This window comes from Chelonia mydas, chromosome 14 (assembly GCF_015237465.2).
Source record: "Chelonia mydas isolate rCheMyd1 chromosome 14, rCheMyd1.pri.v2, whole genome shotgun sequence".
Taxonomy (NCBI): domain Eukaryota; kingdom Metazoa; phylum Chordata; order Testudines; family Cheloniidae; genus Chelonia; species Chelonia mydas.
In genome coordinates, this window is record NC_051254.2 from 44,054,845 (window position 1) to 44,081,053 (window position 26,209).

The 26,209-nt window shown below is 61.6% G+C and overlaps 1 protein-coding gene across 1 annotated transcript in view; it reads right to left on the reverse strand.

Moving 5' to 3' along the window:
* COL11A2 (collagen type XI alpha 2 chain) overlaps positions 1–26,209 on the reverse strand; it is a 63,308-nt gene that overhangs the window by 33,866 nt on the left and 3,233 nt on the right. Inside the window, exons 2-17 of the mRNA XM_043527630.1 lie at positions 16,740–16,907; positions 15,592–15,802; positions 14,525–14,687; positions 13,046–13,183; positions 11,929–12,033; positions 10,576–10,938; positions 8,087–8,251; positions 6,465–6,524; positions 5,400–5,441; positions 5,222–5,284; positions 4,676–4,750; positions 3,046–3,132; positions 1,945–2,001; positions 1,500–1,553; positions 702–755; positions 553–606 (exon numbers count right to left, since the gene is read on the reverse strand). Of these exons, the coding sequence (XP_043383565.1) occupies positions 553–606; positions 702–755; positions 1,500–1,553; positions 1,945–2,001; positions 3,046–3,132; positions 4,676–4,750; positions 5,222–5,284; positions 5,400–5,441; positions 6,465–6,524; positions 8,087–8,251; positions 10,576–10,938; positions 11,929–12,033; positions 13,046–13,183; positions 14,525–14,687; positions 15,592–15,802; positions 16,740–16,907 (1,859 nt within the window). The remainder of the gene's footprint in view (positions 1–552; positions 607–701; positions 756–1,499; positions 1,554–1,944; positions 2,002–3,045; positions 3,133–4,675; positions 4,751–5,221; positions 5,285–5,399; positions 5,442–6,464; positions 6,525–8,086; positions 8,252–10,575; positions 10,939–11,928; positions 12,034–13,045; positions 13,184–14,524; positions 14,688–15,591; positions 15,803–16,739; positions 16,908–26,209) is intronic.

Genomic DNA, 26,209 nt, shown 5'->3' on the forward strand with positions numbered 1-26,209 from the left:
AACAAGGGTGGGCCTGTCACGCGCAGGCCCCTGGGATCCTTGTTCTGAAGCAGTGATGTTCCCACACAGAATGGGAGGGTCGCTGGTTGAGTTAGTGGGTCTCCAACGTGCTAGAGTGGATCACTGGTGCACGAGGATCACCACGCTGCATGGGTGGGTTACCAGGACAGTGCATCACCAGGAGATTCGTTCATGCACTGAGTGGATCACTCACACAGCAAATGACTAGATCGCTAGTGGATCATCATGCTGAATGAGTGAGTTGCTGGAAGAGTGGATTACCACTGGATTCATGGATAACTAGCTCAGGTGATCTCGTGATCTTCAGTGCCTTCACCTCATGGACTATTAGTGGATTTGCAGGGGTGGTGACCTACTGGATCAACACTGCTACAGCCCAGTGGGTCACCAGCGCAGGGACCTACTGGATCATCAGTGGATCTACAGTGCTGGGACCTAGTGGATCACCAGCCCAAGGAGGCCAGGCCCTGATTGGTCCCCTGGGCAGGCTCACACCCAGTGCCTTGTCCACGGAAGCCATGACCCTGTTACCTTAACACCAGGCTCCCCAGGCATCCCCCGAGCGCCGTCAGCTCCAGCACGACCCTGCCAGAGAGAGACAGAGACGGGATGAGAGGAGGATCGCCGGGCACAGACCTGCCCCCACCCTGGGGTATCCCCACCAGGATCCACACACTTACCCTCCTTCCAGGCTTCCCCGGGGGGCCAGACAGGCCCTGCGGCCCGCGCGGTCCCTACAGAGAGGGAGGGAGGGAAAGGGTGAGCAGAGCTTCCCCCACAAGCAGCTTGGGCAGGCAGGAGAAGAGGGAGATACAGGGGTGGGAGCTCTCCAGGGTCCGAGGGGCTAATGCGGGGGTCTGGGGGCTCAGATCAGGGTTAGGCTCCAGGGTGGGACGGGTCTGCTGGGGTCAGACAGGGGGGTTCTTCCCCAGTGTCTGAGGGGTTAATGAGGGGTGGGGTGACAGAGAGTGGTAACAAAGGGTAAACAGAGGGGTGGGCGGCAGCGACCCCGGCTCTGGGTCAGGGTTATAAGTCACAGGAGCCTGGGATCCAAACAGCCCAGAATAAATCCAGCATCGGAACCAGGGGTCAGAGGTCGCTTGCCAGCGTCAGGGGTTAGACGTCAAGGTCAGGGGCCACTGATCGTGAGTTAGGGTCACAGAACAGAGGTGGGGGTCACGGGTCATTCACGCTGGTCAGGGGCCAATGATTGGGAGTCAGGGTCAGAGACCAGGGTCATGGGCTGGGGAGAGAGGTCATGGTGAGGGGTCAGGGGTCATGGTGAAGGGGTCAGAGTGAAGGGGTCAGGGACTGGGGTCAGAGTGAAGGGGTCAGAGGTCAGTGGCTGAGATCAGAGGTCAGTGACAGGGGTCATGTCCATGGGTTGGAGCAAGAGGTCAGGGCAGGAGCCAGGGGTCAGAGTCAGGGTCGTGCTGGGCTCCAACCCCCCGATCTCCTGCCAAGGCCAAGCCTGTTACCTGGGGTCCGAAGTCTCCGGCTTCCCCCTTCAGCCCGGGGCCCCCTGGCTGCCCCTGGAATGAGACAGCAGAGCAGAGGGGGTTACCTGGGGGCAGCACGTGGGCTCAGGGCCACAACCCTCCCCACAATCTCCCCAGGGCCCTGGGACCCACAGAACCCGGGGACGTGAAATTCCAGTGACACCAGCCCCACTCCCTGCCCCACATCCCGGGGCGCTGGGACCCACAGAACCTGGGGATGTGAAACTCCAGTGACCACAGCCCCACATGCCCAGAGCACGGGGAACACAAGGACATGAAGCCCTAGTGACTCCAGCACTCTGTGTCCCACCCCAGGGACAAGCCAACACGTTCCCCCTAAGCCCTGACACCCGCCCCCACATCCCCAGAGCACCAGCCATCAAGCGATGCCTCCTCCCAACCCCATCCCGGAGCAGGCACCTACCAGGGGCCCAGGCCGGCCAGTGTATCCCATGGGTCCCGGGGGGCCACGCAGGGCCATCTAGGGGAGAGAGAGGAGAAGGAGAATTAGACTGCAGCAAGCCAGGATCCCCGCCAAACACAGAACAAAGCAGGGAATAAGGGGTGGGACTAGAACAGGGCTGAGCCGGAAACATTGGGATCCAAAGAATTATTGGGACTTGGGGGGTAAGAACAGGGTCCCAGTTGGGGATCTTAGAGGGGAATAAAACATGAATTTATCAGCATCTATAGACTGGAGGGAAAACAGTGACACTCGTGTTCTAGAAGAGAAGCTACAGACTTACTGGGGTTTTAGGAAAAAGCACATTGTGATGTCAGCAGGGTTCTAGAAGGGGACAAGCATGGTCCTAGCATGTTTGATGGGGGTTCTAGAGGGGTGACAAGGTGGGGCCTCATTGGAGTTCTAGAAAAGGAGAAATTGTGATTTGATCAGCACTCAGGAGGGTTAATAAGGTTTGAGGTTTGAAGGGAAGATCAATCAAATCACAGCCTTAAGGCAATGATCCATGATAGTCTTGGGGTTCTAGAAATGCAGTAAAATGTTTTGTTACACTTGCAAGGGTTCTAGGTGGGCACAGACCGTAACCCCCATGGTTCTAGAGCAGTCGATTGTGATCTCGTCCGGGTTCTAGAAGGGCAGGGATGTTGTTGAAGAGCTACTTAACCATAACGTTAAAAATGAACCTAGAAGGGCAACGAACAGGGATCTGCTGAGATTCTAGAAAGGTGACAAACCGTTATCCCGCAGTTCTAGAGTGGCAGTAAATCGTGACCTTGGGGAAGCTCTGGAAGGGCACCGGCCACTATGTGGTATGGAATCTTAAAGAGCAATAAAAGAGTGATCCTTAACATGGTTCTAGAAAGATAATAAATTGTGATCTCACTGAGGTTCTGGGATCGAGAACCCACTGAGGTTCTGGGTAATCGAGAACCCAGATACCCATTTGGTATCTGGGTTCTCGATTATCACATTTATCAGGGCTCCAGGGTAGGAAATAAGGCAGGATCTTTTCCTACCCTGACCCGGCCCAACTCTCCCTGCCCTGTCTCCACCTGGCCTTACCCGGGCTTGCTGTAAGATGGCCTGCGCTTGTGCCTCGTGTGCGGACACCGCAGGCCCCTTGTCTCCACCGCTGCTCCCAAACCGGAACTGGGGGAGGAAAGACAAACCTTCAGGTGTGAAAATCACACTGCCACCATCCCTGACCTCACACCAAAATCCCAGAACTCACACCGCCCTCCCAGAACTGGGCTCCTGGGAGACGTACCCGGAGCCCTCCCTAGAGCTCCAGAGCCCAAGGCCTGCTCTGTCCTTCACACGTCACGATGCTGGGGGGGGGGGGAAGCAGATCACATTGCCAGAGCTCCCCTGGCCTGTTCTAGATTCCCAGAGATTTGCTGCAACCTATCCAATTCCAGGCTGCATTCCTGGTACTCTCCCTTCTCATCTAGACTCACACATATCCACTGCATGCTCTACGATTCTAGGTAATACTACCAGAGTGCCCATTTCTGTTCCACACACACATAAGCGCACCGTGTAGCCTTGCTAGTTTCAGGTAATGCTATCAGGGTTCACCCTTCTGTTCTAGACTCCCTGCATCATCTTTGGTTCTACATAATGCTATTAACACTAGCCTTTCTGTTCTTAACTCACTGTGCTCTCCAGTTCTAGATCACGCTACGAGAGCTCTCCCTTCTATCCTAAATTCCCATATCCCTATTATATTATCTACATTTCCAGAGAACAGCACCAGAGTCTCCCTGTCCTGTTCTAGATTCCACACAGGCCCATCCACTGTGCAATCTCCAGTTCTAGATCACAGGTTTTTCTTCTAATCTAGACCTAGACATCTTCTCTGGTTTTAGGTAATATTTGTAGAATCCATCTTGTCTGTTACAGATTTATACTCTAAAATGCCTCTGTTTTAGGAGTTACTCTCTGGGTTCTACATTCAAATAGCCCCACTACATACTAACCAGGACTAGCTAAGAGAATCAGCCTTTCCCATATCTTAGATCCTCACAGATCCACTCTACAATCTTCAGTTCTAGATCACAGTACTAGAGTTCCCCTTTTTGTTTTAGACTTCAGCTGACCCACTGTATCCTCCCCAGTTCTACCATCTCTGTTCTCTCATCCCTTTTAGATTCCTACAGGTCCATCTATCCTCTCTGGTTCTAGGCCATGCTATCAGAGTTCCTCTTGTTTTACTCTAGACCCCGCAAGCCCACTGTATAGTCTACAGTATTAGGTATCTGAGTTCTTGAGCCCCATAGACCCATTTTATCACCTACCAGTTCTGGATACTGCTATCTGAGCGCCATGCCTACCCTAGATTTCCACAGATACATCATATTGTCCCTAGTTCTAGGTAACACAATGAGAGTCTTCCTTGATTTATTCAAGACCCACAAACCCACATTATCCTTTCTGGTTCTAGATCACACAAATTAGTTCTCCTGATCTTATTCTAGACCTCAGAGCCCCCACCTTCCATATACTTCCTTGTTCCAGCTCCCACTAGTATTTCGTCTAGTTTTATTCTAGATCCCACAGAGCCACCCCAGTTCTAGGTCACCCTATCAGCACCTTCCCCTGCTGTTCTAGACCCTAGTCAGCCTGTGTTAGCCCATTCCATTCCAGACTGCAGCAGCCCCATCATTAACCCATCAAACACCTCCTCACTCACCGGGAGCATGAGAGACGTGCCAGGGGGTCCAGGCATCCCATCCGAGCCAGGGAGACCTGAACGGCCAGGAGGACCCTGTTGGAGAGAGAGGCAGAGCGGGAGGTTATTGCATGGGGATGGGGCCTGCGGTCTTCCCCTCAGACAGTGCTGCTGCTGCCCCTGCACGTCTCAGCAACCACAGCCCCTCCAGCGGTGCACCCATCTTCCCCACACACAGTGCCAGCCTCATATTCTCCCAACACCCTGACACACACTGGCCCTTGCCGGGATCTCTCGCCTACCTCCAAACACCCCAGGCCATCGGCGCTGCGTATGCACACGCATGCACAATCCCACACACTAACGCATGCACACGCCCAGGTACTCACACGCCCGGTGCCTTCCCCAGCCAAGGGGGCACAATGACATCCCACCCCAGCACACATTCGCACCTCACCATGCAAACTCATGTTCACTCCTCCCTTGGAAGGAGGGCCGCGGTCTCCCCAAGAGCTGGTGCTGGACCCACAACCCCTGCCATGGGGCCAGGTTCCAGCTCGCACTCACCCTCTCACCAGGATCTCCTGGGGGGCCCGGAGGGCCCTGTGTGCCCGGCGGCCCTGATATGCCCTGAGGAAACGCATGAGAGACACACAGTGAGGTTAATGCACTAGCAGGGGAATCTGCCCCTGGCCCCAGAGCATCCCCCAGAACTCCCCAGACGGACAGACAGACAGGCTCTTACCGCAGGTCCCTCAGGGCCGGGGGGGCCCTCCACCAGCATTCCCTGCGGAACAAGAGGCAGAGAGCAGGGTTACGCCACCGACAGGCCCAGGTGGGGCGAGGGCCCAGTGGGCCTGGGGTGGGGGGCGATAAAGCCCCCAGCTGAGGAGGCCTTGGGCAGACACAGCCCCTGGCCAGGAGGCATCCTAGAGAGACTGGGGACTGCCCAGGTGAGTTTGAAAAGGGGGAGGGTCTCCTGGCTCATCCACACCCCTCGCCCACTCCCCCCATCAGGAGAGACGGCCACGGGCTGTGCACACACGACTGGGCACCCTCCCACGCACACAGACATCTACTAACACAAACATGCAAATACGGTGGCATGCATGCACCAGGGTGTGCAAATACACACAGACACACACGCCGTGGTGCGTAACAGATGCACACACATGGGAACTAACACCTACACGCAAACTAGATGTGCACGCACAGGCACTCACAAATACACATTTGCACACACATACACAATTGTGCAAGCACCGACAGACAGGTGCAAATGTGAATCTGCACGCAGAGGCCTGTGCAAACTCATGCACACACTCAGGGGCACATGCAACATATGTGCACACACATGATTCTTCCCCCTGGAAGTGTGACAATACATATATGCTTGTTCACACAGGTGTGCGGGGACATGCACACATGTCCCATCCTGCCGTGCACACCCTGCCCCCCTGCACACATACACTCGTCTGTGCCTATCGTCACATGATAGATCACTACGTCCATCGCACACACACAACCCTGGGGGGGCTCCAGGCCCAGATGACCTGTGACGGGGCATTCAGGGCGTGCTGATCCCTGAATAGGGCAGGGGCTGAGACAGGACAGGAGGCGTTGGGGGGGGAGCTCTGTCCTATGCACAGCAGGATATCCTGCTCCTGCCACAGGGTGCATTGGGGGCTGCATGGGGGTGGGGCACCCCAGGGCCCGGACTATGCAGAGATGGGTAACGTCCAGGCACGGACAATGGAGGGGCTGGTGGGATCAACTGGTCTCCCCCTAACCCGTTGACGTAGGGACCTACCGGTTCCATGACGGCCGGCTCTCCTTTCTCTCCTTTGTAGCCTCTGACTCCGCGCACAGCCTGGGGGTAACACACATATAACCGCAAAGAGGGGCCCGGTCAATATAACACACCCGAGGCCCACTCTGGCACCCTCCCAGCCCTGCAAATCCCAGCTCCCCCATCGGGCGGCAGGGCTCGTCCAGCACCACTCAGCCGCACCACCCCGAGGCTCTATTATCTGAGGCTCCCTGTCCCCCATGGTCTGAGGAAAAATGGAGTAAAGGCGAAGGAAATGCAGATCAGGGTCTGTGTAAACGTGGAGTAAAGTCTGAGTAAAGCTGAAGTAAACCTGGGGCAGGCTCTGTGTAAGGCCTCAGGATTGTGTCCCAACCCTTCAGTTATCCGCCTGCAGCCTAGGGAGACAAGGCTGCCGTTTCTCATTGGAACCCACCCTCGTCCCTGTCAGCTCCCTTGGAGCCTCTGGGCCTGTTGAGTTAGGATGCTCCGTTAGCTCTGAGCTAATCAATGCATCGCGACCCACAGCAGCTCTGAAGGGAAACTGAGGACAGGTCACATCACCAGGTGAAACACACCCCAGGGGAGGCGGTCATGGGGAGGAGAGATTTAAAGGTCCACGTCTGGAGATGCCCCAGCCCTAAATCCCCAGCCCCATTGAGATGGCAGCGTGGGGGGAGGGGAATTACCGCATCCCTTTTGGAGGTTATCCCCCCAAATCGGTAATTGACACCAGCGCTGCCAATACTCGGGGAGGTGGGTGAATAACAGAGATGGCTGTACATGGGGATGACATCACAGGGCGTAAGATGACATCACAGAGTGGGGATGCCCTGGCGGGTTAGGGGCATTGCCAAGGCAGAGGATGTCATGGTTATAACATCAGGTGCGATGCCATCGGGGCACGACAGGCCCATCTCTGAACACACGAGGTGGGGGAGAGGGTGCTGATGTCACTCCGAGCAAGAAGTGACCTCACAAGAGAGGAAGCGCATCACAGGAAATGGAATGGCGGAGGGAAAGTGACACATTGGTCAGTGAGGTGCAGGGAAGGACTGCCAAAGACAGGAAGCGACCAATACACTGGACAGCCATGACCCGCATGATGCCAAGCCAACACGGAGGAAGTGATGTCACGACAAACAGGAAATGACTGTGACACAACAGTAAATGCTGACAAGGAGGCAGGGATGCCACAAACAAAATGACACCACACAGGAAGTGACAACATGGCAAACAGCAGTGACACCATGAAAAGCAGGAAGTGACACATCGACAAACAGGAATGAACACATCAGAAAGCGACACCACGGCAAACAGGAAGTGCCGCCATGACACACCAACAAATGGCCACAAACAGGAAGTGACACCATGACGATGACAACACAGAGCCATGAATGGAACATGACATCTCAACAAACAGGAAGTGACACCATGACGATGACAACACAGAGCCATGAATGGGAGGTGACATCTCAACAAACAGGAAGTGACACCATGAGACACCAACACAGGACCACAAACATGACGGACGCCACAACCAACAGGAAGAGACCACCGAAAGACCATCCACGAGAGGCCAGCAGGAGGAAGGGCCCGAGGAGACGTCCCCGTGCCCCACTTACGCCTCCATTCTGGGGGGTCTCTGCAGAGAGCACGGGCCCCAGCTCCGATGGCTCGGCTCCCTCGGGAAAGTCCTTATAGACGTACTCGTACTCCTGCCCCGTCACGTACTCCTCCACAAGCACCTCGTCCTCACCCGGAGCGGCAGGGGCCGGGCTGGGAGCCTCCTGCCCCACGGGATGGGGGAGAAGCGGAGCAGGGAAGGGGAGAACGAAAAGAAACCCAGCAACACGTTAATGCACAGCACGGTGCCTACTGGGAGACAGGACCAAGGAGATGTGCCGAAACTGGATCCCCCAGAACTCCTTGTCTCCCAGCCCCTTCTCTCCCGGCTCTAACCCATTAGACCCCATTCTCCACTCAGAGCTGGAGATAGAACCCAGGAGTCCTGACCCCCAGTCCTGAATCCTCAGTCCTTTCCCCACAGACCCCTCTCTCTGCCCCCTGGAGCAGGGTCTCCATCTCTTCCATCATAGGATCAGCACAGAGGCAGATCTCAGGGGGACCAGCCCTGAATAGCGTGGGGAGGCTTTAAGGCCCCACCCCACTGAGACAGATAGGGGGGCTGTGGGGAACTAGGGGGGAGCTAGACCTCACCCTGGAGCCAGCTCAGCCCCCTTCCCCTTCCCACCCAGACCCTTAGCCACCCCCCCAGTCCAATCCCAGGGTGGTTACCTCAGCCCAGGGCTCCGAGGGGGACGGGGGAGTCACCTCCAGCCCCATCGTCTCCTCCCAGTAGGCACCATCAGGGTCCTGGTCAAGGGGTAGGATATAATCCAGGTACTTGCCAGCCCCCCAGGGCTCCTCTGTAGGGGACAGCCCCACATCCTGGGGGGTGGAGTTGGCAGTCACCAGGGCCCGGGGGGAACACGGTTGGAACAGTAGTCATGGGGGCAGGGGGAGAAAGATGGATGGATGGATGCGATGGATGGATGGATATGCATGAGGACAGATGGACAAATGGATGCAGGCCACGGATGGATGGATATGCATGAGGACAGATGGATGCAATGGATAGATAAACATGCATAGGGATTGATAGACAGATGGACAGACAGGCAGATATGCACAGGGATGGATGGATGGATAGGGATGGATAGACAGATGGACAGACAGGCAGATATGCACAGGGATGAGTGGATGCAATGGATGGATGGAAGGATGGATATGCATGAGGACAGATAGATGCAGGCCATGGATGGATGGATATGCATGAGGACAGATGGATGCAATGGATAGATAAACATGCATAGGGATGGATAGACAGATGGACAGACAGGCAGATATGCACATGGATGGATGGATAAACATGCATAGGGATGGATAGACAGATGGACAGACAGGCAGATATGAACAGGGATCGATGGATGGATGCAATGGACAAACGGAAGTGCATGGAGATGGACGGCAATACATGAGGATGGATTGACAGATATGCACAGGAATAGATGGATTAGAGGAGAGAGAGAAAGAGGACAGAAGTATTAGTAGGTTATTCTTGTTCTACCCCCTGGGGAAGGGGCAGGGGCAGTGGAACTGGATTCATCCCGGATCGTTTTCCCAGACACATGGAGACAAACCGATCGCTGATGGAATCGCACCACCCTGCAGCATCCCCTGCCAGGGAGCGACTACCCCTTGTCACTCAAGGAGGACTCGGGGTGTCCATTCACGGAAAAGAAGATACAAGATAAATAAACACAGAGAGAAAATGTGAGGGAAGTGGGACACGGGACCTTTCCCCTCTAGGGGGCGCCAGCTCCAATCCTGCCCCATGGGGGGGACTGGCTGGCTCAGGGGGATAGGGAATGGGACACGGGGCCTGTCCCCTCTGAGGGGCGCTGGCTGAGATTTGGCCCCATGGGGGGCACTGGCTGGCTCAGGGGGGCAGAGAATGGGACACAGGGCCTGGCCCTCTGAGATACGGCCCCATGGGGGGGACTGGCTGGCTCAGGGGGGCAGGGAATGGGACACGGGGCCTGTCCCCTCTAAGGGGCACTGGTTGAGATTTGGCCCCATGGGGGGGACTGGCTGGCTCAGGGGAGCAGGGAATGGGACACGGGGCCTGTCCCCTCTGAGATACGGCCCCATGGGGGGGACTGGCTGGCTCAGGGGAGCAGGGAATGGGACACGGGGCCTGTCCCTCTGAGATACGGCCCCATGGGGGGGACTGGCTGGCTCAGAGGGGCAGGGAATGGGACACGGGGCCTGTCCCCTCTGAGATACGGCCCCATGGGGGGGACTGGCTGGCTCAGGGGAGCAGGGAATGGGACACGGGGCCTTCCCCACATTCCCTGTCTGCTGGTTTATTTATGTTGCCGAGGCGTTTCCCGAATGGCCCCGCCACAGACTGACAGACACGAGCGAGACGCACAGACTGGGGGGGCGGGGATGGGGTGGGGGGAGCATGCTCCCCCGCACGGATCTCAGATCGTGCTGCCCTCTCGGGGCGGTGCCCAGCACCGATCTGGATGCCTCGCTCTTGCTCTACCTGCTGGTAGCTGTTGCCGTGTTTCCTGGGCGCGCCGGTGCCAGCGTAGGCCTTCCCCCCCGTCTGGGCCTTGCCCAGGGCATTTTTCACGGCCGGGTGTTTCTCCCCAGCTGCCATCTTGGCATTGCCGGGGGACTTGGCGTTGCCGGGGGATTTGCCGTTGCCGGGGGACTTGCCAGGGGATTTGCCTTTGCCGGGGGCTTTGCCGTTGCCAGGGGCTTTGCCGGGGGATTTGCCGTTGCCGGAGGCTTTCCCGCCACCGGGGGCTTTGCCGTAGGCTGGGGCCGTGCTCATCAGCTGCTCCCGTTTCTGCTGCTTGGCTGCCGGCTTGGCGGGCGCCTTGCGGCCCGGCCCGGCGGGTTTCTGGTGCCGCAACGTGAGGAAGAGGAGGAGGAGGATGGAGGTGATGAGGGTGAGGATGAAGATGGCAGCGACACACACACAGACCGGGAGCCGGGCACAGAAAGAAAACACAACACACAGGGCATGAGTTCACGAGGAGCAGGGGCGCCGGGGCTGCTGCTGCAGGGACCCCCCCGGTGTACGAAGCACCCCACATCCCTCAGGGTTGCCCCAAAGCCCCTCTGCCCCTGGGAGCTTGATACATTCAGAGCACCCCGAATCTCTAGGGGTTGCCCCGGACCTTCTCTGCCCTTGGATCCAGATACATACAGAGCAACCCAAATCTCCAGGGGTCACCCCAGAACCCCCTCTCCCCTGGGGACCTGGATACACTCAGAGCACCCCAAATCTCCAGGGGTCGCCCCAGAACCCCCTCTGCCTCTGGGGACCTGGATACATACAGAGCACCCTGAATCTCTAGGGGTCACCCCAGAACCCCCTCTCCCCTCTGGACCTGGATACATACAGAGCACCCCAAATCTCCAGGGGTTGCCCCAGAACCCCCTCTGCCCTGGGGACCTGGATACATACAGAGCACCCGGAATCTCCAGGGGTCGCCCCAGAACCCCCTCTGCCTCTGGGGACCTGGATACATACAGAGCACCCCGAATCTCCAGGGGTCACCCCAGAGCCCCCATTGTCCTTAGGACCCCCATGTGTATGGAGCACACACCGGGATTCCCTCCCCTCTGCCCCGCCCCCAGAGGCCCCACCAGCAGGTTTCAGTGTGTGGAGGGCATGGCTTGCCCCCCACTAGTATCCCCATTCCCTGCCCCCCAACCCGTGCCCCCCGCGCTCCTGCTCAGGGGGTGCAATGAAGCAGTGATGGATGGACAGATGGATGGATGGATGGATGACACTGCCATGAGAGGATGAAACTCAGACACAACGGGAGCTGGGACAGACAGACGGACGTTGTGGGGGGAGCAGAGCCTGCCCCCCCCCGGTTACCTGCTCCACTGTGCCCCCCGAAGGAGTGGGGAGGGACGCGTTCCCATCCTCTTTATTCCCGTAAGAGTCGGGGTACTCATAGTACTCCACCTCCTCCTCAAAGTACTAGGCGACGGGGGGGAGGGAGGGACGGTGGAAGCGGGGAAAGGAGGAGAACAAAATAATCATAACAGAAACCCACAGCACGGGGAGGGTCAGGGGCTGGACCAGGGTGTGGGGTCTGTCTGGCCCCCCCACTCCAGTTCTTCCCCCCCCCGGCTCCCCCACCCCTGGGCCCCTCCCCCCCCTAGGCCTGACTCTCAGCTCCCCCACTGAGGGCAGGGATGGGGGGGGAGAACGGCCTTTAAACCTCCAATTCTGGGGTTCACCCCCCACCCCACTGCAAGCCAGAGCAGCCTGCCCCGAGAAGGAGCAGGGCACGCTGGGAACACGGGGGGCGGGGGGCCCCGAGAAGGAGCTGGGCACGCTGGGAACATGGGGGGCAGGTGGCCCCGAGAAGGAGCTGGGCACGCTGGGAACACGGGTGGCGGGGGGCCCCGAGAAGGAGCAGGGCACGCTGGGAACACGGGTGGCGGGGGGCCCCGAGAAGGAGCTGGGCACGCTGGGAACATGGGGGGCAGGTGGCCCCGAGAAGGAGCAGGGCATGCTGGGAACACGGGGGGTGGGGGGCCCCATATGGGGGAGAGTTATGAGGGGCAGGTGGGAGGTCTGGGACCCTGAGATGAAGCTGGCAGTGTTTCCCCAGGGGGTCAGTGGGGGGTCCCTGTGGATGGGTGGGGTCTGAGGGGCAGATGGTGGTGGGGGACCCTGAGATGAACCCGGCAGTGTCTCCCTGGGGGGTTTCAGGCTTTTTCCCTTTGAACCTGAAAACGTCAGTGAAGGACCAGCAGCCCCATATCCCCCCGAGATGAGCCCCACGGGCCCGACCAGCCCTGTAACCCCCCCGCCAGATCAGCCCCACAAGCCCGATCAGCTCCACGGGCCCATCCAGCCCCGTATCCCACACGAGATCAGTGTATCCCCCCCAATATCAGCTCCCCGGGCCCACCCAGCCCCGTATCCTCCCCGAGATCAGACCCAAAGGCCTGACCTGCTCGGTCTGCCCCATGTCCCTCACCTGGGGCCTGGCAGGTCTCTGCAGCGCCTCCTGTGCCTGGGGCAGGTGGGGCAGGGCAGGGCAGTCGGGGCTGTAGTGCTCGCAGTAGTCGTAGGCCGCCTGGGGGTTCGGGACGATGAGCAGCTGCTGGATGTCACCCTGCAGAGAGAGATGGGGTGATGGGGGGACGGGCACTGCTGGGCCTGGAATCCCCACCCGCCACGAATGGGGAAAGGGGCCAGGGACGGAGGGATGGGGTTGGATGGAGGGGTGGGAGGAGATGGATCGTGGATGGACTGCAGAGGATAGAGGGATGGGGGGCTGGAGGGAGGGGATGAAGGGATGGACCATGGATGGATGGAGGGTAGGGTGGATGGAGGATTGGGTGGATGGACAGGTGTATGGGAATGGAGGAAGGGAGGGAGGTGGGAATGGAGGGGTGGATTGGGGGGACAGAGGGATGGGTGGGTGGAGGGCTATGTGCAGGGATGGACAGATGGATGGTTGGAGGATTGGGTGGATAGACATGTGTGTGGGGCTGGATGGAGGGACGGAGGGTGGGTGGAGGGGTGTGTGCAGGGATGGATGGATGGATGGAGGATTGGGTGGAAGGACAGGTGCGTGGGGATGGATGGAGGGAGGGAGGGAGGGAGGTGGGAATGGAGGGATGGATTGGGGGCACAGAGGGATGGGTGGGTGGAGGGGTGTGTGCAGGGATGGACGGATGGATGGTTGGAGGATTGGGTGGATAGACAGGTGTGTGGGGTTGGATGGAGGGAAGGAGGGTGGGTGGAGGGGTGCGTGCAGAGATGGATGGATGGATGGATGGTTGGAGGATTGGGTGGAAGGACAGGTGCATGGGGATGGAGGGAGGGAGGGAGGGAGGTGGGAATGGAGGGATGGATTGGGGGGACAGAGGGATGGGTGGGTGGAGGGCTGTGTGCAGGGATGGATGGATGGACGGATGATTGGGTGGAAGGACAGGTGCGTGGGGATGGAAGGAGGGAGGGAGGTGGGTATGGAGGGATGGATTGGGGGGACAGAGGGATGGGTGGGTGGAGGGGTGTGTGCAGGGATGGATGGATGGATGGAGGATTGGGTGGATGCACAGGTGTGCGTGGGGATGGAGGGAGGGAGGGTTGGGATGAAAGGATGGATCGTGGATGGATTAGGGGCATAGAAGGATGGATGGATGCATGTGGGAATGGATGGAGGGATGGATGGACTGGGGGATAGATGGAGGGGTGTGTATAGGGAGCGAGGGCGGGAGGGTGGGGATGGAGGGTGGAAGGATGGGGATGGAGGGTGGAAGGAGAGGAGTTACCCTGATACCATCCTGCTTCCCCATTGTGACCCCACCCAGAAATAACGCCCAATTTCCCCCCAAACCACCCCCAGGCACTGCCCCCCATTCCTCACACCCAGCCAGTCTTAGGGGAGACATGGGGGTCAGGCAGGGTCCCCATGGGCCGGGGGATGCAGGAAAGTCTGGGCCGGTACCTGGAAGACCTCCTCGTCGAGGATGCGGGTGCCAAAGACAGTGATGCCACGGGTGTCGATCACCGGGTGGGGGCCCCGGGGCAGCGTCCGCGTCACCTTCTTCTTACAGTCCAGGATCAGGGTCACGGACTGTCTGTGCACACTCAGCGCCAGCCGGTGCCACCTGGGGACACAGACCCGTCGATGGGAGGGGGCGGGACAAACAGACACGGGGGGAGACAGGACAGGAGGACGTGAGGGATGAAAAGGGGAGTCCTCCGGGGTTGGAGTCAGGTCGGTGTAGGGGGCAGAGGGTACCCATGTGCTGCAGTGTTGGGGGTCGGCGGATACCCACTTGCCGGCACCGAGGTTGATGCCCCGGAAGCGTGGGGAGTCCTCGGGGGGGGGGGGGGTGCAGGGTTTGGAGCTCAGGGGTCGGCGGATACCCACTTGCCGGCACCAAGGTTGATGCCCCGGAAGAGCGGGGAGTCCTCGGGGGTGCAATGGTTTGGGGGTCTGGGGTCGGCAGGTACCCACTTGCTGGCACCGAGGTTGATGCCCCGGAAGAGCGGGGAGTCCTCGGGGGGGGGTGCAATGGTTTGGGGATCAGGGGTTGGCGGCTACCCACTTGCCGGCACCGAGGTTGATGCCCCGGAAGAGCGGGGAGTCCTCGGGGGTGGGGTGGGGGGTGCAATGGTTTGGGGGTCAGGGGTCGGCGGGTACCCACTTGCTGGCACCGAGGTTGATGCCCCGGAAGAGCGGGGAGTCCTTGGGGGGGGTGCAATGGTTTGGGGGTCAGGGGTCGGCGGGTACCCACTTGCTGGCACCGAGGTTGATGCCCCGGAAGAGCGGGGAGTCCTCGGGGGGGGGTGCAGGGTTTGGGGGTCAGGGGTTGGCGGGTACCCACTTGCCGTCAGCGAGGTTGATGCCCCGGAAGAGCGGGGAGTCCTCGGGGGGGGGTGCAATGGTTTGGGGGTCAGGGGTCGGCGGGTACCCACTTGCTGGCACCGAGGTTGATGCCCCGGAAGAGCGGGGAGTCCTTGGGGGGGGTGCAATGGTTTGGGGGTCAGGGGTCGGCGGGTACCCACTTGCCGTCAGCGAGGTTGATGCCCCGGAAGAGCGGGTAGTCCTCGGGGGCGGGCCGGCCGCTCTGGTCCTGGTAGAGGAAGACGGGCGAGCGCCCCAGCTCCACCCCCAGCTGCTGGGTGCCGTGCTGGTCGTACATGGAGAGCAGGAACCCCTGGGTCCCGGCCTTGGGCCTCACCAGGGCCATGATGGAGAAATCCTCCGGGAACTTCCCTGGGGAGACAGCAGGGGCTGTGGGACCCCGCGGGGGAGGCGGGGGGGGCTTGGGGGGCAGGACGCTGGGGGGTGCAGAGACAGCCCAAGGGGGATGTAGGAATGTTCCACTAAGAACACAGGGGTGCGGGAACATCCCAAGGGGGCGTGGGAATGTTCCACTAGTGACATGGGGGTCACAGGAATGTTCCACTAAGGACACAGGGGCGGGGGAACATCCCAAGGGGGTGTGGGAATGTTCCACTAGTGACATGGGGGTGGGAACATCCCAATGGGGATGTAGGAAAGTGGGGGTGGGCGCACAGGAATGTTCCACTAGTGACACGGGAGGTGCGGAAACGTCCCAAGGGGGCGTGGGAATGTTCCACTAGTGACATGGGGGTCACAGGAATGTTCCACGATGGACACTGGGGGTGTGGGAACATCCCAATGGGGCTGTAGGAAAACAGGGGTGGGCGCACAGGAATGTTCCACTAGTGACATGGGAGGTGCGGGAACGTCCCAAGGGGGTGTGGGAATGTTCCACTAGTGACATGGGGGTCACAGGAATGTTCCACGATGGACACTGGGGGTTTGGGAACATCCCAATGGGGCTGTAGGAAAACAGGGGTGGGCGCACAGGAATGTTCCACTAGTGACACGGGAGGTGCGGGAACGTCCCAAGGGGGTGTGGGAATGTTCCACTAGTGACATGGGGGTCACAGGAATGCTCCACTAGTGACACGGGAGGTGCGGGAACGTCCCAAGGGGGTGTGGGAATGTTCCATGGGGGGCGCGGGGCCATGCTGTGAGCTAGGGGGCGTGGACCAGCCGCGGAGGCGGGGGGAGCCTGTGGGCAGGGCCCAGCTGATGGAGGACACAGGGAGGGGGAACGTGCCGCAGGACAGGGAGGGGGTGGACGATCCCATGCGGTTGGGGCGGGCGCACGGCCCGGTACCTGAGAAGAGCTGCCTGGTGGGGGCGCTGATCTGCGCCTGCCGTGATATCCTGTAGGCCACGTCCGGCCCCGCCCCTGCCCGCCCGGCGGGGCAGAACCCCGTCGTCTTCCGCACGCCGGCCGGCTGGGCCTGGAAGTGCAGCGCCTTCAGCACGTCCACCGGCTCTGCTGCGGGACACGGGGGGAGGAGGGGTCAGAGCTCTGCCAACAGCCCCCACCTCCCCGACAGGGGCCCCCTCCCCAGCCCCACAGAGCTCCCCAGTTCTGGGATCACATAAACTCACCCCCCGCAGCTACCAAGGTCCCCCCCTCCAGCCGAGACTCCCATTCCCCGCTGAGCCTCTCCACATTCAGGCCCCACCAACCTATAAATCCCCCTCTCCATGAGAGACCTTCTGCCCTGGGGGCTGAGCTGGGGGGTGGTCCTGGAACAAGGTGGAGGAATGCCCCCAGAGCAGGCAGGCCTGGCTGCATGGAAGTGGGTGTCTGGGCAGCTAAGGGAGACTGGCCGTGGGTGCAGGAGATGGGGTCCCCCTGCCCCGATGCACTGGAGGCTGGCTATAAGACTCCTGGCTGGGGGCTCAGGGCAGGGGGCCCCTGACTGGGGAGCCGGGGGGTGGGGGGGGGCTGGCAGGGCTGAGGAGGGGGTAGGAGTCCCCTCAGGTGCGCTGGCCAGTTCTATCCAAATTCCAATCTCCCCTCCCGGGACGCTCACAGAGACGGGCTTTTTCAGGCCCAATCAACGGGGTCTTTGTTCCCAGCCGGCGGGGGAGGGGGTCTGGAGGGTCCAGGGGAAACACACACACACACACACAGATTCACTCACACCCCCCATCTCACAATCACACACACACCCTCCCAGGCACACCGCCTTTGCTGCCGAAACGCAGCCCCCCCCCTCGCCCCCCGCAATGCCACCCCCCCAACGCCCCATTGCACACGCAGAATGCATTCTAAGCAGGCACCCAGCCGGCTTCTCCATCGGGCACGCGCCCCTCAGCACGCACTGGCTCTCGCGCACACACGCACCCTTTCACCCCGGCCCCTTCTCCGTTGCAAGCCCCCCCACTCCACAAGCACAGCTGCCTCGTCACAGATCGCACCCCACCCCACCTCACAACGGCACCCCCCATGTCAGGCGCAATCACATGCCCGGCTTCACAGACGCACCCACCACGAGCTCACAATCACCAGTTACACATACCCCATAGCACAGCGGCTCACCGGTATCACAATTACACACATACCCCCCCCCCCACTTCACAGCCCTACAGATCCCATTTCACAATTGCACGCAGCTGGGTCACAATCGCGTGCACACCCCGTTACACAATTCGCCCCCAGCTCCCAGGCTGCCCCCCGCCCCCTCTCAGCTGAGCTCAATATTCCACACTGGACAGAAACAGAAGCCATCAGCTCCAGCCGGGCCTGGCTCACGGCCCACCCGCCCACCCACACCTCAGGTGGGGCCGATCCCTCCCAGCCAGGGGCGAGGGGTGATGGGGGGCAGCAAGGCCAGCCTGCATATGGGGGCGGGGGGGAGGCAGAGGCGCTCAGACGGACAGATGGACGGGGACATGGACGGGTGACCCTCGCTCCAGCAAGGGCGGGTTTGTGAGGGGACGTCATCACCACCCCGGGGTCTTGGGGTCAGGATCCTTGGAGGGAATTATCCCCCCCCATGGGACACTGGCCACAAGGGGGAGCCCAGGCCTGCTCGCTGGGGTCAAGGGTGGGCAGTGGGTGAGCCTGCCGGGTGGGGGCACTGCCCCTCCAAGTACAGGGGCTGCCCTAGTTGGGGGGTGATGGAGCAGGGCTGGGGGCAGGGACCTCAGGGGGTACTGTGCTGTGAGTGACCCCACCCTCCCGCCCCGTCTGTCTGTCTGCGTCTCTCCACATCTGTCCCCCTCTCCCATTTTTCCATCCAGCTCCCATCTGGGTTTCTCATCAGCCCCATGTTTATGGCCCTGTTGTGAAGGCAGGAGCCCCATTTCTCCTCCCCCCCCCCCCGCCCCGTTGTTCCATTCGGCATCTGGCATCCATTAATATCCCCCTCAGGACACAGACAGTGAGACAGAGACCGGAGCCCTTGGCTCAGGGCACTGCCACGGGATCTCCAGCTGGGGGCACTGCTCCAGGGAAGTTTGCAGCGCCAGACTTCCCGGCTGGGGACAGTGTTGTGAGGGAGGCTCACAGCACCGGGGTCCCTAGCTGGGGGCACTGCCACGGGGAAGCTCACAGCACTGGTGAACTGGCAGGGGAGGGGAACGTTAGCCCCTGGCAGAGAGGATCCAAGCCCCACACACACACGCTCAGAGCCCCTCTCAGAGCCACGTCCCCACCCGGGGTCTCCCGGCCGCACGCTGAGCTCGGCGCTGGCCCAGCCCCAGCTGGGAGCGCTGGCAGCCAGGCCGCGCCAGCCGCACAGAGACACCTTTCTTCGGGCTGCCAGGCGGGCGCGAGGAAAAGCCATTAGGGCTGCATAGCTCAACTCCCCAGGGAGGGGTGGGGCAGGAATGGGGGAGGGGAGCCCCCAGAGCCAGGGCTGGAATGGGGGGTCTGAGGGAGGAGACACTAGAGGAAGGGGGGGTGAAGGGGGGGTCGGGGGATATTGGCTGTAGAAAGAAGTGAGGGGAGAAGGGCCAGGAGCCGGGGGGGGAGGGAGAGGGCTCCAGTGGGGGGGTCACAGCGTGAGGGTCAGGGGAGGGGGTTATTCCCATGGAGGAGGAGCAGGAGGGAGGGGTGGGGGGGTCAGGTGGAGTGGGAGGGGCCAGACAGGAGAGGTCACGGGGGGGGTCAGGAGGAGGGGAAGTGGGGGGCAGGTGGAGAGGGGAGCAGAGGGGAAGTGGAGACAGAAGGAGGGGGCAGAGGGGAGGGGAAGTGGGGGGCAGGGGGGAGGGGCCTGGGCAGCAGAGAATGGGCCCTTTAATTGAACCACGAGCTCCCCAGCACAGAGGGCCGTGGGGGGGTGGCGGGCTTGGGACCGGACGGGGTCACTTGATCCTGCCAGCGACCGCACAACCCACAGCTCCCCCCCGCAGCTGCCCTGGCTCCCCCCCGGCCGTGCCCCCCCATCTCCCCCCCAGCTGCCCTGGCTCCCCCCCGGCCGTGCCCCCCCATCTCCCCCCCAGCTGCCCTGGCTCCCCCCCGGCCGTGCCCCCCCATCTCCCCCCCCATCTCCCCCCCCAGCTGCCCTGGCTCCCCCCGGCCGTGCCCCCCCATCTCCCCCCCCCGCTGCCCTGGCTCCCCCCCCGGCCGTGCCCCCCCATCTCCGCCCCAGCTGCCCTGGCTCCCCCCCCGGCCGTGCCCCCCCATCTCCGCCCCAGCTGCCCTGGCTCCCCCCCCGGCCGTGACCCCCCATCTCCGCCCCAGCTGCCCTGGCTCCCCCCCCCGGCCGTGACCCCCCATCTCCCCCTCAGCTGCCCTGGCTCCCCGCTGGCCGTGCCCCCCCATCTCCCCCCCAGCTGCCCTGGCTCCCTGCTGGCCGTGCCCCCCCATCTCCCCCCCCAGCTGCCCTGGCTCCCCCCTGGCCGTGCCCCCCCATCTCCCCCCCCCAGCTGCCCTGGCTCCCCCCTGGCCGTGCCCCCCCATCTCCCCCCCAGCTGCCCTGGCTCCCTGCTGGCCGTGCCCCCCCATCTCCCCCTCAGCTGCCCTGGCTCCCCGCCGGCCGTGCCCCCCCATCTCCCCCCAGCTGCCCTGGCTCCCCGCCGGCCGTGACCCCCATCTCCCCCCCAGCTGCCCTGGCTCCCCCCGGCCGTGCCCCCCCATCTCCCCCCCCCAGCTGCCCTGGCTCCCCCCGGCCGTGCCCCCCCATCTCCCCCCCCAGCTGCCCTGGCTCCCCCCGGCCGTGCCCCCCCACCATCGCTCCCCATGGCTCTGGTGCAGGCTTGGCTGGGACGGGACATATTTGCGGCAAGACGCAGGGACCTGCCAGTCCAGCGGCTCCTGGGAAAGCGATTAGCTCCCCGCCCCGCACCTGCTACTCCCACGCACCAGCCCCACAGCTGCACTGCCCCGGGGTGGGGGGCAGGGTCCCTGCACAGCCCCATGGGGGGATCTCTGGGGGACAGGGCCCTGAGCATCTGCTGGGGACGCGCAGGAGGCTCTGCCCCGAACCAGCCGGAGGTGAGCAGCCTTGGCCCCCTCTTCTGAAAATCCAGCCACGGCTCATCCCACCGTCTGAGTGTCCATCTGTCCTGTTCCCCAGTCACGCCGCGTCCATCTGTCTCTCCTGGTTCCAGGTCCCACCGTGTCCGTCTGTCCTGGTCCCAGGTCACGCTAGGTCACAGCCAGTCCAACCCCACCACTCCACGGACCGTGCCAGCCATCCCAGAATGCCTCGGGGCCACAATCCCCCGGGGCAGCCACTGCTCCCCTCCCCAGCCTCTCAACTCTCTCCCAACATATCCCCGGCCCCCACCATCCCGGGGGGAACCAGCGCGCCCACCCCACGGCTGCATCCCAAGGGGGACCCGGCATGCCCCACCCCATGGCTCCATCCCCGGCCCCCACCATCCCAGGGGGGGACCCAGCGCGCCCACCCCACGGCTGCATCCCAGGGGGGACCCAGCAAGCCCCACCCCATGGCTCCATCCCTGGCCCCCACCATCCCAGGGGGGACCCGGCCTGCCCCAGTTCCACACCAGCAGGTCACCAAAGCAAGGATCCCGCAGCATCCTATAAATTCCAGCAGACACTGGCTCTTCCCAGGCCCCAGAGAGCGACCGGCAGAGCCCCCCAGTGCCCCCCCCCGGAGCACCCTGCTGCCAGGGCGGGGACAGACAGAGAGACAGGCTGGTATCTGGGGCCGGTGACCCCATACAGGACACCCCGCTCCACTCCCTGCTAAGACAGACCCTCCCCAGTATCAGCTCCCCCCATCCCCCAGCAGCGCCCATGGATAGAAGCCCCCCCTCCACCCCTCTTGTATAGGATCCCAACTCTTCCCACAGAGCTCCCCCTCCCCCAGGACCTTGGCTCTGCCCCCCTCAACTGCCCCCGCTCTGATCCCCATGGCCGCCCACATATAGGGTCCTGTCTCTGGTCCCACTCCCCAGCCTCTGTCCAGCAAAGTCAAGGCTTGTGCCCTGGTGTCTGTTTCTCCCCCTACCCTACACACACCACGGCTAGATCTGGCTGCCGCGCCCCCCTCCCCAGAGGTGGCTGCATTTCAGGAACGCTGGGTCCCCAGAGAGCCGGGGGAGGGGCGTATTCCTATTGCCCAGAGGCCCCACACAGAGGGGAGACATACCCCCCAATCGGGGGCAGCCGGAGATTGCCTAGGCAGGCAGGCAGGGACCCGGGCACAGAGAAAAGCAGTGCCACCTGGGGACAGACTGGGGGGGGCAGACACTAGGACCTAGGGACGGACAGACAGCAGAGCGGGAACCTGGAGCCAGATGGGACAGACAGACAGCGTGACCCGGGGGACAGGACAGACAGCCACAGCGGGACTTGGGGACAGACAGGACAGATGGACACACAGGGACACTAGGCTCTGGAGTGGATGGACAGACAGCCATCTGGCGGGGGGCAGACATAAAGCTGCCCCCACCTCTTGGTGATCGCTCCCCTCCCCCAGCTCAGTGCTGTGTGAAAGGCTCTCAGCCCCCCAGACCTGGTGGGGCAGGGCAGGAAGTGGGGGCTGAAGGGCCCCTTTCTCTGCTGCCCACGGCCCCAGGGTCAGGGCAGGGGCTGGCAAACCACAGGAGAGCACGGCTCCTGCCACAGGCCGCTGGCTGGGCCCCCAGACATCAATGCACTGAGACAGCCATTCACACTGCTATGCTGGCCCCCGCCCCCGGGGGGCATCACACCACTGGCCACCCGCTGCCTGCCAGCCCCCTCGGCACCCACCCCACGACTCTCCCCACCCACCAGGACTCCTGGGTTGTATTCCTGGCTCTGGGAGGGGAGTAGGGTCCAGTGCGTTATAGCAGGGGGCTGGGAGCCAGGACTCCTGGGTTCTGTTCCTGGCTCTGGGCGGGGAGGCACTGGGAGCCAGGACTCCTGGGTTCTATTCGTTAAGGGGGAACTCCTTTCCCTTTTTCGTGCCTTAGTTTCCCTGTCTGGGATAAAGTCCCATTGTAAAGTGCTCTGAGAACCACAGATGTACCATGGCCCCCTCCCCACAGAGACCAGCTATTTACCCCACTCCCTGTGAAGTTCAAACCATATACTCTTAACTCTGCCCCCCACTTGCTTATCCCCCAGACCCTCACCAGCAGGCATGTGTGGGAGGGGCTGCTGCTTCCACAGTCAGATGCAGAGAAGAGGGGCAGCTCAGAGAAGGTCCCCGATCCTTGATAGCTTTCCCAGCTCCTGGCTTGACCCCCAAAGTCCAGGTGGGGCTCTCTGTGACCCAGAGGTTGGGCTGCCCTGAGGTAAGGGAGAGGCAACACTGGGACTTCTACATATGGTGCAATGCAGCCAGCTCTAGGCAGGAGCATGCAAAGCTGAGTATAACAGTGAAAAGTGGGTGAGGGGTTTTAACCAAGGACAAAGAAGGGGGAACATGGTACCCTGGGGTTATTAATATCCCCACAGAGCTGGGTTTGTGGATTTCCTAGACTCCATTCCCCAACGCCAGAGGCACAGATAGAACCCAGGTGTCCTGGCTCCCAACCCCCTCAGCCCCAATCTGTGTGGCCCTCACCTCCCGCTGCCCCTGCCCCACCCAGCTGTGGTTTCCAGCCCACTGCTCCCCATCCAGCTCCTCCAGCCAGTCCGCTCCACCTGGGCTCCTGGGGGTGTGTCCAGGGGGGACACTACCTGGCATCGGGGGGCACCCAACCCCCACAAGACTCAGGGCAGGGTGTGGGGTGGATTGTCTTAGAGACCTAAAGAAATGGGCAGAGGAGCTGGCATCTGCAAAGGACCAGATGCCATGCGGAGGGGCACAGGGATAGATAGATAGATAGATAGATAGATAGATAGATAGATAGATAGATAGATAGATAGACAGATGCTGAGTGAAGTATGGAGATGGATGGATGGTGATGCTAGAAGACGGGAATGGGGCGAGATGGATGGATGACACCCTGGGAGCAAGGAAGGGATGGATGGAAGTGAGGGGTACATGGATGAAGAGAGACATGGATGGAGACAAACATGGGAATCTGGGAATGCATGGATGGATGAAAGCACAGCTATGATCTGGGGATGAGGGGAGGGATGGAAGCACAGCTGGGATCTGGGGATGGACAGAGGGAGGGATGGAAGCGAGGGATACATGGAGGGATGGAAGCACAGCTGGGATCTGGGGATGGACAGAGGGAGGGATGGAAGCGAGGGATACATGGATGGATGGAAGCACAGCTGGGATCTGGGGATGGACAGAGGGAGGGATGGAAGCGAGGGATACATGGATGGATGGAAGCACAGCTGGGATCTGGGGACGGAGGGAGGGAGGGATGGAAGCGAGGGATACATGGATGGATGGAAGCACAGCTGGGATCTGGGGATGGAGGGAGCGATGGAGGGATGGAAGCGAGGAATACATGGATGGATGGAAGCACAGCTGGGATCTGGGGACGGAGGGAGCGATGGAGGGATGGAAGCGAGGGATACATGGAGGGATGGAAGCACAGCTGGGATCTGGGGATGGACAGAGGGAGGGATGGAAGCGAGGGATACATGGATGGATGGAAGCACAGCTGGGATCTGGGGATGGACAGAGGGAGGGATGGAAGCGAGGGATACATGGATGGATGGAAGCACAGCTGGGATCTGGGGACGGAGGGAGGGAGGGATGGAAGCGAGGGATACATGGATGGATGGAAGCACAGCTGGGATCTGGGGATGGAGGGAGCGATGGAGGGATGGAAGCGAGGAATACATGGATGGATGGAAGCACAGCTGGGATCTGGGGACGGAGGGAGCGATGGAGGGATGGAAGCGAGGGATACATGGATGGATGGAAGCACAGCTGGGATCTGGGGATGGAGGGAGGGAGGGATGGAAGCGAGGGATACATGGATGGATGGAAGCACAGCTGGGATCTGGGGACGGAGGGAGCGATGGAGGGATGGAAGCGAGGGATACATGGAGGGATGGAAGCACAGCTGGGATCTGGGGACAGAGGGAGGGAGGGATGGAAGCGAGGGATACATGGATGGATGGAAGCACAGCTGGGATCTGGGGACGGAGGGAGGGAGGGATGGAAGCGAGGGATACATGGATGGATGGAAGCACAGCTGGGATCTGGGGACGGAGGGAGGGAGGGGCAGGTGGAGCGATGGAGGGATGCCCTGGGATCTGGAGATAGGGGGCCGATACACATTCCAATGAGCTGCAGGTCCCTGGTTGTTCTATGGGGTTAAATAACTGAGGGGCACAGTGAAGAGAGAGGATGGGCTGGAGACATGGCGAGGGCTGTGGCTGCAGGTGGGGCAGCAGGGAGAGCCTAGGGGGATGATCTTGCATCCAGGTCCAGCTCCAACCCTGTGGGACCATCCCAGCCAGACCCCCCAGACCCCCCTCTGGATCTGCCCCCAGCCAGACCCACCCTAGATCTGCCCCAGCCAGACCCCAAGCACCACCCCCTTCTGGATCTGCCCCAGCCAGACCCCCCCTGGATCTGCCCCAGCCAGACCCCTAACACCCTCCCTCTGGATCTGCCCCAGTCAGACCCCCAGCACCCCCCCCAGAACTCTCCTGGCCAGACCCCCAGCACCCCCCCTCTGGATCTGCCCCAGACAGACCCCATCCTGGAGCTGCCCCAGCCGGGTGGGGCGCAGCGGGTCTGGAGGCCTGACTCTGCAGCGTCTATTTTGGGCAGGTTCAGGCAGCTTTCCGTCCGGAAACCCAAATAGTAATTACAGCGAGTGTCCAGAGTGGGGGGGGAGAAATTCAGAAAAGGAATGAAGGCAAGAGGAGCAAACAGGGAATGAAAGAAGAAACAAAAAGGAGGAGAGGAAGGGCCCAGACACTGGTGGTCGGGGGGGAGGAGGAGGAGAGGAAGGGCCCAGACACTGGGGGTCCGGGCGGGGGGGGTGGGGGGGAGGAGAGGAAGGGCCCAGACACTGGGGGTCCGCGCGGGGGGGGGGGGAGGAGGAGAGGAAGGGCCCAGACACTGGGGGCCGGGTGGGAGGGGGAGGAGGAGAGGAAGGGCCCAGACACTGCGGGTCCGGGTGGGGGGGAGGAGGAGAGGAAGGGCCCAGACACTGGGGGTCTGGGCGGGGGTGGGGAGGGAGGAGAGGAAGGGCCCAGACACTGGTGGTCGGGGGGGGGAGGAGGAGAGGAAGGGCCCAGACACTGGGGGTCCGGGGGGGGGGGAGGAGGAGAGGAAGGGCCCAGACACTGGGGGTCCGGGCGGGGGAGGAGGAGAGGAAGGGCCCAGACACTGGGGGTCCGGGCGGGGGAGGAGGAGAGGAAGGGCCCAGACACTGGCGGTCGGAGGGGAGGAGGAGGAGAGGAAGGGCCCAGACACTGGGGGTCCGGGAGGGGGAGGAGGAGGAGAGGAAGGGCCC